The sequence below is a fragment of the Macaca thibetana genome, chromosome 1 (assembly GCF_024542745.1).
Source record: "Macaca thibetana thibetana isolate TM-01 chromosome 1, ASM2454274v1, whole genome shotgun sequence".
In the NCBI taxonomy this organism is placed as follows: Eukaryota; Metazoa; Chordata; class Mammalia; order Primates; family Cercopithecidae; genus Macaca; species Macaca thibetana.
Window position 1 is genome coordinate 136,162,044 of NC_065578.1, and position 13,159 is coordinate 136,175,202.

The 13,159-nt window shown below is 51.1% G+C and overlaps 1 protein-coding gene across 2 annotated transcripts in view; it reads right to left on the reverse strand.

The window, feature by feature from the left end:
• Positions 1-13,159, reverse strand: part of COQ8A (coenzyme Q8A) — a 685,974-nt gene that overhangs the window by 22,154 nt on the left and 650,661 nt on the right. For both annotated transcript variants that reach the window (XM_050757548.1, XM_050757557.1), the window contains one exon: positions 2,818-3,003. In XM_050757548.1, coding sequence (XP_050613505.1) covers positions 2,818-2,994 — 177 coding nt within the window. In that variant the 5' untranslated portion in view covers positions 2,995-3,003. The remainder of the gene's footprint in view (positions 1-2,817; positions 3,004-13,159) is intronic.

The following is a 13,159-nucleotide window of genomic DNA, read 5'->3' on the forward strand; positions in this document are numbered from 1 at the left end:
TTCCTCATCTGAAAATAGGGCTCCTCACAGTCACAGTTACTGGAGGCCACAGACAGGGCCAGGAAACAGCACCCAGGAGCCTATAATTAGAACAGCACCAGCTTCTGGAGGGAGACCAGTGGCCTGGATTCCCAGCTTCAACTGAAAGGAATGAAATGCGCAGGCAGCCACGTGCTGCCTGCAGGGTACGCAGACAGCAGGAGACCCAAGCCTCTCACTCTGCTGTCTAAGATGTCACAGGATGGGAGGGAGGAAAGAGACAGGTTGTTACGCTCACTTCAAAAACAGGAAACTGAGGCAAAGATGGCTGATGTGCTGGTGAAGGTCACCAGGCAGCAAATAACAGAGCCAGGATCCAACACCCAGGCTGGCCCTGCTGGCTGCGACACTATTCTCAGAGTAGAAACAAGTTGTATTTAAGTCAGTGCAGTGGCTCACACCTGTAATCCCAGCACTTTGGGAGGCGGGAGGATCACCTGAGGTCAGGAGTTCAAGACCAGCCTGGCCAACATGGTGAAACCACATCTCTGCTAAAAATACAAAAATTAGTCAGGTGCAGTGGCAGGCACCTGTAATCTCAGCTACTCGGGAGACTGAGGAAGGAGAATTGCTTGAATCTGGGAAGCGGGGGTTGCAGTGTGCTGAGACTGCACTGCTGCACTCCAGTCTGGGTGACAGAGCAAGACTCCATCTCAAATTAAAAAAAAAAAAAAAAAACCCACAGAAGTCATATTTAAATTCACAGAGCCCCTGGGAAAGCCTTGCCATGAGGAAGCCTGGACAAGGCCCTCCTTCTGCCCCATCACTCCCATATGGTCCCCTGGCCCTGTGCTACTAACACCTGTCGGTGTCAGTGTGGAAGCCCAAGGCCAGTGGGGGGTCCCCAGGGCCCCGAGGGGACCCGGGCTCAGTAAGTATCTGCTGAATGAATGCAGGAGCAACCTTGACGGGCTGGAGGGAGACAGGCTCCTGGAGTCCGTGACCTTCCTCCCCTCAGCAAGAAGGGAGACAGCGAAAAGCGAAGCACTGAGGGAGTGAATGGCAGCGCACTGCAGGCGGCCACCCTGCTCTGAGGGAGTGAATGGCAATGCACTGCGGGCAGCCACCCTGCTCCAGTGCCTACCCTGCCCCGGTGCCTCCTGGGTGGTGTGGCTCATCACTCACCCCTACCTCCCAGTGACTGAGGGGGAGGCCCTGCCCCTTCCAGACACACTTCAGGAGCAGAGGGTTGGAGAGTGCCTGATCTGGAGGCCCCGCTCGCATTATGACTAAGGCCTGCCCAGGCTGTCTCACTTCTGGGCGGGCCCAAGTAAGCTGGGCAAAACACCCAAGTTTTGAGTGTCCCACTTTCTGAGTGTCCCACGGGCAAAACACCCAAGAGTGAGGCCAAGGCCCCACACTGAGGCACCGAACCAGGCAAGGGGAGGGCAAGAGCACGGAGTCCAGGCTGGGAGGGGACAAGAATTCTGGTCCTGTCACTCGTTATGAGTCCTACAGCCAATTGCTTCGTCTCAGTTTCCTCATCTGAGAAATGGGGGTGATGGTCCAGGCCGGCCCCCATCCCAGGACAGCGGTGAGGCTTGGAGGAGAGCACAGATGTGAGGACTTCTGAACATTAAAGGCAGGCATGCTCGGTGACAGAGCCACTGTATCACTGCGGGATCCTCCCAGAGCGGCAAGGAAGGGCCTGCGGGTCCTAAACCTGAGATTGAGACGCCTGGGGGCTGCAACAGCCTCACAGCCTGCAGGAGGGCAATGACCTTTGTCTAAAAATCAGCCATCCACAGAAGAGACGTGGAAGGAGAGAGGCTGTGACACAACCTCCAATGCACACATGCCTAAGGACACACACAGGTGCTTGCGCACAACAGGCACACAAACACCCCCCAATCCCATCTCCCTGACTGTCAGGGAAGTTGCTGGCGACTGTGCAAGGTGACGCCATGGTGGGCAGCGCTCTGCTGTAGCCAGCCCTGTTTATAGTCACCTCTCCAGCACACGATTTCACTAAAAACCACCCCTTGGAGTAAGACGTCAAGGCTTCCTGGACCTCGGCACAAAAGGTCATCTCTACCCCTAGATGGCACAGGGATGAGAGAGAGGCTGGAGATAAAGCTGCTTTTGGAAGGGCTGTGCCAGCTGCCACCCAGGAAAGGAGAGCCCCCAGTGAGGAGCCCCGAGACCCTCAGCAAACTGAAGGAGAAAAATGAGGTCGGGCCTTGGCGGAGGCTCAGCAGGCTCAGTGGGAAGGGCCTTCGAAGGCTGAGCCAAGCTGATGGACACCCGGGCCCCGGTAAAAACTGCATGTGTATGTCTCCAAAGAGCACACGTTGAAACCTAGCCCCTAGTGTGACAGTATTGGGAGGTGGGGCCTTTGGGAAGTAATTAAGTCATGAGGATAGAGCCCTCCTCAATAGGATTGATGCCCTCATAACAGAGGCTCTAGAGAGCAGCCCTGCCCTCCTCCTGCCCCATGAGGACATAGTGAGAAGATGGCCATCTACGGATTAGGAAACGGGCCCTCACCAGACACTGAATCTTCTGGCACCTTAATACTGGACTTTCTAGCCTCTAGAACTTTGAGAAATAAATGTGCATTGTTTAAGCCACCAGTCTATGGAATTTTGTTATAGTTGCCACCGCCTCACACAGGGGCCCTGTCCTACCCTGGAAGGACTGTGGGACACATTAGCTGGTGGGCCCTCAGGCCCTGGCCACCACAGACCAGTTGCCATGGTCACGGCCCTTGGTCTCCTCCAGAGCTCCAGGTCCCGCCCTCTTCCTGCCAGCACCCCTCCCACTGCCAGGCCCTCTTACCTGTACCTTCCCCAAGAACATGCCAATCTGCTCCACAGCCGTGGACTGCAGGGCCCTGGCCGCCATGATCAGCTCCCCTCCGATGCCCAAGTGCTGCAGGTGGGTTTCCACGGCTGCCTGGGTCAGCTTGACAAGGCCTTTGGCCACCATGATGGTGTCTCCTAATATGGTAGCCATCCTTTGGGGCTGGAAAAAAGGAGGCCAAGTCAGGGGAGGCCCCGGGCCTCTGCAGGCCAAACCCACACTACCAACTCCACACGAAACTCTGAGCAAAAAGTCCAGAGGGCTGGTTTTTCCACTGATCTCCCCTTCTGCTAAGAGATAAGAAAGGGCCCAGGGCTCAAGGGAGACTCCACGTGACTCTGGACACTCCAGGGGAATAGAGCAAAATAAAGACCATTGAGTTGGTGGTGCAGTGTGCTCGCTGCTTCCCACACATTTCCTCTCCTGGGCCTCACAAGCACCCTACGGAAAACCTGAGGCACGGACAGGTGGTGTGATTCATGATTCACAGCAGAACCAGGGCTTGAGTCAGGCGCACAGACTCCTAGTCTAGGGTTCTTCCCTCTGGACCGAAACTGCCTATTGGGACAGGAGCATCCAACTCCCAAAGAACTTCCCTGCAAGGTCCAGGGGACCACTCACAGCATTGGTGCTCCAACCCGAACCCTCAGGGGCTGAGGCTGCCTGTCCCTGCCCAGCCGCCGTTGCTCTGCCCAGTGAGGCCTGTGACAGATATCCACAGACCAAGGGACAACCAGAGCCCCTCCCTGACCCCTCAGGGTCGGCCCACCCTCAGCTTCAACTATTCACCAAACCGATGTTTTCAAACTGCAGTCCAGACCCACAGTGCAATCAATTTGGAAGATCCTAACCACCATTCAAAAGAAATGAACAACCAGCACCACCACCAAGCACCACTACCACCACCACCACCACCACCACCACCACCAAGCATCACCACCGTTGCCACCACCACCACCACCACCAAGCACCAGCACCAAGTACCACCACCATCACCACCAAGTACTACCACTACCACCACCACCACCACCAAGCACCACCACCACCACCACCAAGTACCACTGCCACCACCACCAAGTACGACCACCACCACCAAGTACTGCCACCACCACCAAGTACCATCACCACCACCACCACCATCAAGTACCATCACCACGACCACCACCAAGTACCACCACCACCACCACCACCAAGCACCAACACCACCAAGTGCCATCACCACCACACCACCAAGCACCACCACATGATGCAAAATCAAAAAGGAAGCATCAAGGAGCACTGTGGGTAGCTTTCTTAGTTCACATGTCCTACTTTCAAAGTGCCAAATAAATAAGCCATCTAAAAAAGTACACACTGAACAGTACTTAGTTGTGCCTTTCTTCCTACCTAAACAGTTGCATCCTACATACCCAGTGAACTCCCAACTGGTGCCAAGTCCCACCCCAGACAGTGGTGCCAGAGCCAGGAAGCAGAGATGGTGAGTGCCCACTCTTCTGGAAGGAGGGCCTGACGAGGGGAATACCCTACAGATACATGGCCCTGCAAACTGGGAGGCAAAACCTATTCTTCTCAAATCAATAAACACTGCTAAAAAACAGATGTTGCTAATAAACACAGTCTGTCATTTGTGAGCACAATAACATGTAGACTCATTTCAAAACCACTGCCTGTACCCACCCGCCTTTGACAAATATTGCTGACCTACTCTTCAGGGTCCACACCTACACCTCCCCTTACCATACAAAGTGAACCCTTTACACCTCATCAATATTAGGTACTTTTTTTTTTTTTTTTAAGAGAGGGGTCTCACTATGTTGCCTGGGCTGGAGTGCCATGGCTGTTTACAGGCATAATTGTGGCACCCTATAGCCTCAAATTCCAAGGCTCAAGTGATCCTCCCACCTCAGGCTCTCAAGCAGCTGGGATTACAGGTCCGTACTACCATGCCAGCTTAACACCAGGTATTTTTCTGCAAGGGAGTCTCTGCTCTCATAGAAGTAGAAAGGAGGGAAGGGGAATAACTACCAGAAGGAAACATCTATCCAGAACTTTTCTCACCTTCTGCTTTCAAAAATTAGGTCTTAAAACCCTACTTCTAATGCACCACAATCCCAAAGTGCTTCATAATTCAACGATCCCACAATTTCACTGCAAATCCCTTCCAGGGCTGCACCAAGAACCAGGCACACAGTTACACCAGGAGGTATTTTCATCATGATTTTAAAGAAATAAAAGCCCCCAAACACATGTAATACACAAGTTAAAAATCCTATCAGCATCGTGACTTCATCTGCAGGTACCCAACCCTCGCTAGGAACACCAGTCTCCCACCCACCCTACTTCTTCCTGCAACTCCATGAGCACGTTTTTGGGGTCTCGCCTGTGAGTAACAGAAATGGAGTGTTTGGGCTCTGTGCCTCCTTGGTACAGCGGACTCCTGAAGGCCTCCGTGTGCCTGCCTGCTCTCCTCTGAGGAGGGGACAGCCAAAAGAGTGGCCACAAATAATAAAGCAGTGGAGGTGGGAGACAGGTGCTCATGTTTGGGAGTGTCCACTAGCCAGGCATGAAACCAAAATAAAAAGTCATCCAGAAGTTCCTTCAACACAAGTTCACTGACCTCCCAGTGCTCCAGGCTAGTTCCTGCAGGCCCCGGATGAACCTGCCCTGGCCCAGGGCTCATGGCAGCGTGGCAGGCCCGTACCTCTATAATGGGCACAGATACGAGGAAGACAGCTGGAGGCCAACTGATGCTGACACGCCAGGATCACAGGCAGAGTGGAAGAGATGACCTGGAGCTGGGACATGGGGCTCCAAGCCCACCCCCACCAGCTGCCACTGCCCAGCATGCGGCTCGACCTCTTCCATCCTCCCTCAGTAGCTCAGTTCGGAAGGGCTCTGGGTGCCTCATCAGGCCACTTGTCTGGTCCTAAGGTGCTAAACTGCTCTGACGGACTTTTGTGGGGTTGACAGTCTTTTTGACTTATTTGGGTGGCATAATGGTTGTTTTTGGCTATACTATGGCAATGGCTACTGAGGAGTATCCTGAAACATGACGATCAAATATTGACATCTGAGGGGCTTTATTATTAGGACTATTAATGGAGTTGATGCTGGTTCAGTGACTAGTTGAGCACGACAGAGTGGGGATCACGGTTGAAGTAAATAAATGTCTTTATTGAAGTGTCTAGAGAGAGAAAGAACCATGATAAATGCAGCTTCCCAACCCCAGGGACAGGGGTTGAGAAAGCTGCACAAGGCTGTGTTCCCACCACGGGAGGGCGTTTTCTGGCCAAACTTTCACTGTCTGACCTTTCCGGGACACCGTCTCACTCACGCTGGAGACGAGTCTCCAACCTGGGGATCCTGACCTGCACATGAGCTGGTAATTATCTGGGTCATGGGGACCTTCAAATCTAGTCTCCAAAACTAAAAGACACCCCCACGGGCTAACTGGCCAGATACAAGAAGATATATCAATAGGAAAATGAGTTGTGTCCTTTTTTAAAATGAATTCAACAGGCAATCCTGATAGACAGCAGATGAGAGTATCACACACTGTACACTCAGGACCCACCGGGAGGAAGGAATTTTACTCTGAGGATGCCATATACACGCCAAGTCCCCCCTTCAGAGCCAGAACTCACCGTCTGTCATTCATCTCCTCTAAGACAGCAGGCCAGGAACATTGTCTGCATTACCAAGCCGCTGTTCAATCTCCTCCGTAAATACAGAGTGTGGCATTATCAACCAGCTCCTCCCCAGCAAAGCATGGTGTGTGTTCTCTCTAAAAGCCAAGGACCCACCGTCCTCGGGTCTCTTGCAGTCATATCTGCCACCGAAGCCTCAACATGACTGGTATAAGAAGCCAGAAGCAAGTGGCACAAAAGGCCTTTCTTCTGGGCAAAGTGTGAACCAGGGAGAGTGGGGGCCAGGGAAAGTGTGAATCAGGGAAAGTGTGAATCAGGGAGAGTGGGAGCCAGGGAGAGTGGGAGCCAGGGAGAGCGGTAGCCAGGGAGAGCAGGAACCAGGGAGTGCGGGAGCCAGGGAGAGTGTGAACCAGGGAGAGCGGGAGCCAGGGAGAGCGGGAGCCAGGGAGAGCGGGAGCCAGGCAGAGTAGGAGGCAAGAGTAGTGAACCAGGGAGAGTAGGAGCCAGGGAGAGTGGGAGTCAGGGAGAGTCCACGCTGAGAAGCCTTCCCCAGGGCAGCCGTCCGCTGCAAGCCTAGCATCCCAACCACCTATAGGTACCTCCTATAGGAAGTGTGTCCCAAACTGACCTTACCACCCCCACCTCATCCTCCCAGGGCTCCCACCCTGAGGAATGCAGCCACCACACACTTCTTTCAAGCCTCCTCCCCTGCCCTTGAGCATCTGATATTCCCACTAGGTGATGCAGCAGTCGTTCACCGTGGCTCTGGCCTTCCCTCCACTGCCTTTAGGTTCCAGCCAGGCCAACCCATTCCTGGAACCAGAGAGGCTTCCTCCTGCAGGCCTGTGCACAGCGGGCACACCTCCTCTCCTCCTCCCAGATCTCAGCACCAACATCACCTCTTCTGGGAAGGCTTCCCTACATGCCTCCCAGCACCCTGTGCCCATCCCCTCCAGCGCAGCAGTAACCACTTCCTGAATCTGCCTAACTCTCTTCCCAGTCAGATGTCAGCCACAGGACAAGGACCACAAGGACCACCAGCCACAGGACAAGGACCACATCTGTCTTCCCCCTCTCTCCAGCACCAAGCACCATGCTCAGGATTGAGCAGACAGGTCATCAATATTTGTCAAAGGAAATGAACTCAGTTGGTCCCTCCAAAGTTTGAGAAAGCCTGCTATTCTCTGGCTGGCTCACACCTGCTGGCAAATTTTACTCCACATACAGAATCAAGGGCCTCTCAGGAGGCTGGTTTGAGGCACTGGTCCTAAAGCTGCTGTGAACGTCTCTATCACCTTAAGACTAGTCCAGAGTGCTGGGCCATACCCCTAAGGGTTCCGTCTCAGCAGGTCTGGGGTGGGGCCCAGGAATCTGCATCTCTAACAAGTTCCCAGGTGCTGCTGACACTGCGGGTCCCAGAAACTTACTTTGAGAACCCCGGTTCTGGAGGAAGAGAGGGAAGGGAAGCAGAGGGAGCCCATGCCTATGGCCAGGCAGGACGCCTCCAAGGGGACCCTTTCCTAAGAGTCTCCCCCTGCAACCCTCTTCCCAAGAGTCTGGCTTTGCCCTTAGGTGGAAGTCTTCCACCTGCCCCTTCTTTTTCCATTATTCTTCAAGAAACGAAAAAAGGAAATCAAAAGTGAATGAGCTTAGACACCGTGACCCACAGAGCAGACCTCCAAAGGCTGTCAAGACTGTCACTTCAAGGACGCTTTGGCAAGGACTGTTTAATGATATTCAGGACACCCTGAGGGGCTGGCAGTGGCCTTCTGCTCCCTGCCCAGCCAAGAACCATCTTTTCACTTTGGGTATGAACATTCTCGATTTCTAGCCTATATGGGCACTGAAACATTCCTTTACATCCCTTTTTTACCCTTAGAAAAAGAAAACAATTGACTGTATCCTAAAAGACTCACAAGAATGTAAGTGTTGGGGCAAAGGCTTCAAACTTCTGAACCAAACTCCATGAGTCTCTTTAGATGTCACCTTCACCTCAGTCTTTACGATCACACATCAGGGAGCATCACTCAAACATCTCAGGCAACTCCTGGCTTCTATCAGTAGGGGCTCTGTCAGCAGGTCCTGAAATATCCTCACCTGCTAACAGTTTTCAAAGACAACTGAATACATGAAGAACCCAGGATATGAGAAAGAGGGAAAAAGCCTCCGTCCTTCCCCTGTCAGTGAGCCCCAGTGCAGGCCTGCTGAGTGAGGCCTTCACAGTGGGAACCCTGGAGCCTGTACTCAAGAGTCTACCCCAGGGCTGAGCTCTCAGAGCTGGCCCCAAAGAGCACATCTCCCAGGAAGTCCCCTCTCCCCTTCTCCTCAGGCCCTGCCTGCCAAAACCTGTAAAATTACATCTCCCTGAAAATGGATGTGAACATTCACTACGAGAATATAAACATCACAACCTTGCCTAAGATTAGTTAGCTGAACGGTGGAATATTCATAGGAGGGCATGCCACACAGTCATTGAAAATGACACTGTGGGCTGGGCACAGTGGCTCATGCCTGTAATCCCAGCACTTTGGGAGGCCAAGGCGGGTGGATCACGAAGTCAGGAGTTCAAGACCAGCCTAATCAACATGGTGAAAGCCCGTCTCTACTAAAAATACAAAAGTTATCCAAGCATGGTGGCATGCGCCTGTAATCCCAGCTACTCGGGAGGCTGAAGCAGGAGGATGGCTTGAACCCGGGAGGTGGAGGTTGCAGTGAGCAGAGATCATGCCACTGTACCCCAGCCTGGGAGACAGAGCCAGACTCCATCTCAATCAATCAATCAATCAATAAAATAACACTGCACAAGGTGTTAATTATTGACAAATAAGAAAGTGTATTATATATTCCTGGGAAATAAAAAGCAGGTCACAAAACTATCATCTTTCCTTTTGGAGCAAGAAAGGAGAGAAGGGAGGGAGGTGACAGGAAGCAAAAACAGGAACACTGCTTTTCACAGAGTGGTGGGAAGACAAATCTTTCTACAGCCTTTGTACCTGTATCTATATTTTCTAAAATATTCTACGAAGAACATGAACTACTTTTACAATATAAGATAAATGCTATAAAAATAATATCAGGTTGGGTGAAGTGGCACACGCCTGTAATCCCAGCACTTTGGAAGGCCAAGGTGGGAAGATTGCTTGAAGCCAGGAGTTTAACACCAACCCGGGAAACACAGGGGCATCCCCATTTCCACAAACAAAAAAGTTAGCCAGGCGTGGTGGTGCACCTGCAGTCTCAGCTACTCAGAAGACTGAGGTGGGAAGATCGCTTGAGCCCAGGGATTTGAGGCTGCAGTGAGCTATGATCACACGACTGCACTCCAGCCTGGGTAACAGAGCAAGAAGACCCTGTCTCAAAACAATAAAACAAAAGATAAATAAAATAAAAATAATCTTAAATATGTTTTGTTAAAATTTTAAAAAGTAAGCAAGCACACAAATGTATTCCCCAACCCCTAAGTGCTTGTCCAGAGCAGAATGAGCGAGGGTTAGGCAGGAGACTGGAATGGCATAAACATTGCCTCTCCTTGTTTAGCCACTGTCCTTCATCAGAAGACAACTGCTCCTAACAGGCCACCAGGTGGATGGAATGTGGCACCTCCACTTTGGAGAGAAAGGCTCAACTGCCCTTCTCGGGACACTGGGGGAAAAAACCACTTGGAACAAGCAGTGGGTCCGCCTGCCTTCCCTAATGTTGGCCTCTGGGTTAAAAGATGGAAATAATGAAAGGGTGCTTACCCCGATCCTCCAAAAAATAGGATCCTAGTTTAGAACTGGGTGGTAAGTGCAGTGACCACATTTTTTGCACCAAAAATTAAGACACATAATTAGTGTCCTTCCAGGGCAGGGGTTAGCAAACCATGGTCCTCAAGCCAAATCCAGTCCTACTGCCTGCTTTATTGTCAATAAAGTTTTATTGGAACACAGACTGCTCACCCATTTATAGATTATGCATAGCTCATTCGTTTACATATGTATTGTCCTTAGCTGCTTTCTTTTTTTTTCTTTTTTAGCTGCAACAGCAGATTTTAGTAGTTGCAAGAAAGATCTATGACCCATAAAGCCCAAAATATTTACTAGTTGTCAATTTATATTCTAGGGCAAGAGTAAAAACCACAGCTGCCCCAGGAAATCTGGAAGGTCACCAGAGTTGAAGGAGAACACCCCAATAAGGCTCAGAGTTGAATGAGAACACCCCAATGGGCGAGGACCCCCCATTACAGCTCTGCTCCTGACCGTGAGAGATGGGCTCACCTCACCAGACACAGAGCTGCCCAACACCCAGAGGACCCCAGGTGAGGCCAGAGAAAGGCAGGCCACCTGTGACTGTATTATCCAGGCCAGCGTGGCCCCTAAGTGCTGCTCATGTAGGGGTAGGCCTGGGAGGCTGGAAGGGGGTGTCCAATGCCAACTTCCTGTATGGCTCTCCTCCCCCCTCCTCCTGTCGCAGGAGGCTCACAGCCTAACTGCAGACACCCACATTCCCCTCCACATTCTCGGTCCACGGCTTGGGCTTGGGCTGATATAAAATCACCCACCATCTAATCATTCCTTCATCCCTCCACTTTCTCAGCCTCCTTTACAAGAAACCTCTTGCAAGGCAAGCACTGGCGTAGGTGTGGGGTCAGGGGGTAATCAGGGGAGACACAGAGGCAGACAGGGACACACGCTGCTGCCTTCACCCCATGCCCCACACAGAGTCCCTTCTGACTGCAGGGCATTGGTGGCCTCCTGGTGAGCCACACATGCTGGCCTGTGCTGGCCTGTCTGCCCTGGCGGAGAGGTCTGAGCTCGCCATGGCCCTCACACAGGTCTGTACCCACAGCCTCCGGATGTCCCAGTGGGTCATGCCTTGTAAGGAAGGGAGTTTCCAGGGCTCAACTTGCCTTCTAGGCTAAGGACTTCAAGTTCCCTTGAAAGTGGCTTCCAGACTACTGGGGTTTTTCTTTGAACTGTTAAAAAATTATACATTCTTGTGCTAATAACATAAACAAGAGCTTGTTAAAAGCAGGCACTGAATCCCATACTGCTAAATTTTTCTTTAAAAAAAAAAAAGCAAGCAACTAGGCACTGACATTCTCCCCCATGAATGTAACCAGTTCCACAGATGTTTTTATTTTGTGAGCAGCAGAACCAGCCCACCATACCGATGATAACTACAGCTGCTTTTTCTGAGTTTAGTATATGCCAGGCTCTGGGCTCAGTATTCTACTTAGCACAGAGATGTATTAACTCAATCATTTTCAAAAGGTAAATTATGCCCATTTTACAGATGAGGGTGCTAAGGCATAGAGAGGTTAAGTAATTTGTCCAAAGTCACACAGCTTTTAAGAAGTAAAGCTGGGACCTGGATCCATCATGGCTCAGGAGCTAGGCAACCTGTTTAACAGGTAAGAGGAGAAAATGAGCAAAACAGTGGGGTTTTGATGTCCCGGACTACAAACCTCCATTCTCCATCCATTGGGAGATTAAGATAGTCTTAGGATTCCCTGGGTGAGTTGCCCTGTGGTAAGAACTGGGTTGGGAGCTGGGCATGGGTTGGGGGTGATATAAAAGCAGCAGAAGGCAAAGTTCCAGCCTCTGATGATAGTCCAGACAAGGACCCAGCGCTGTGAGTGACCCGTGTGGGCTCAAAGCTCCAACACAGGCAGGCAATGGAGGGTCCAGAGCAGCCTCTCCCACTCTGGAGTTGATATAGCCGCTGACACACAAGGCTTTTAAAGGCCAACCAGTCAAGCGCAGGGTCCTGATGGCAATTTAGTTTTCTGACTAAAAACCTACTGAAGTTTACTGCTTAAAACATTCAAATTAAAATATTTGGCTCATGAAGTGATACTGGTGACATGGTTAAAATGCTCTGAGGTTAGGTGACCTGGGTTCACACCATGACTCTGCCACTGACTTGCTAGTGTGATCTAAATCAAGTCATGTGAGCTTATCTTTGTGCCTCAGTTTCCTCATCTGTTCTTAAAAGGACTGGATAAATCCATGTTCCTCATCTGTTCTTGAAAGGACTGGATAAATCCATGTAATAGCATTCAGGACATATAGTAGGTGCTTAAAAACCATTAGCTAATGCCATCATCATCATCATTATAATAATTATTATTGCAAGCACACAGACATTCTGGAATGAAGTTCAGACTTCATGAGACCAGAGGTCAGGGTGAATGGGATCAGTCTGGATAACCCACAGTTATTCCTGCCGGGCACAGTCTCACGCCTGAGTTGGGAGGCAGGCTGGGCTGGGGGAGAACCAGTGTGGTTTATTTAGTGCTGTGGTATGAGGCATCATTCAGGAGAGGCAGTCCAAAGTGCTGGTGGCCTGCTTGGAAACCAGAGACACAAATGCCCACTGGTATTCCTTACCACTTCATCTTACAGGAGAAAACAGCATGGGAGGCTCTTGTCCAGGTACATTCAGGGAAAGGCAGTGGGAAGAAAAACCCCTCTAACTCCCACAAGCTCCCCGGCTCTGAGCCATGGAACACTCTCCATTTATTATTCCCCTTCTGTCTGCCTGTCACTTTATATTAACTCTAATATATTCCTCTTCCTATAATAAAATCCACGTTCATCATGCCAACCCCTTGCTCAAATGTAGACATATATGTAGACATGTAGACATGTATGTACACATATATATAGAACCCAGACTCCTGCGCCTGA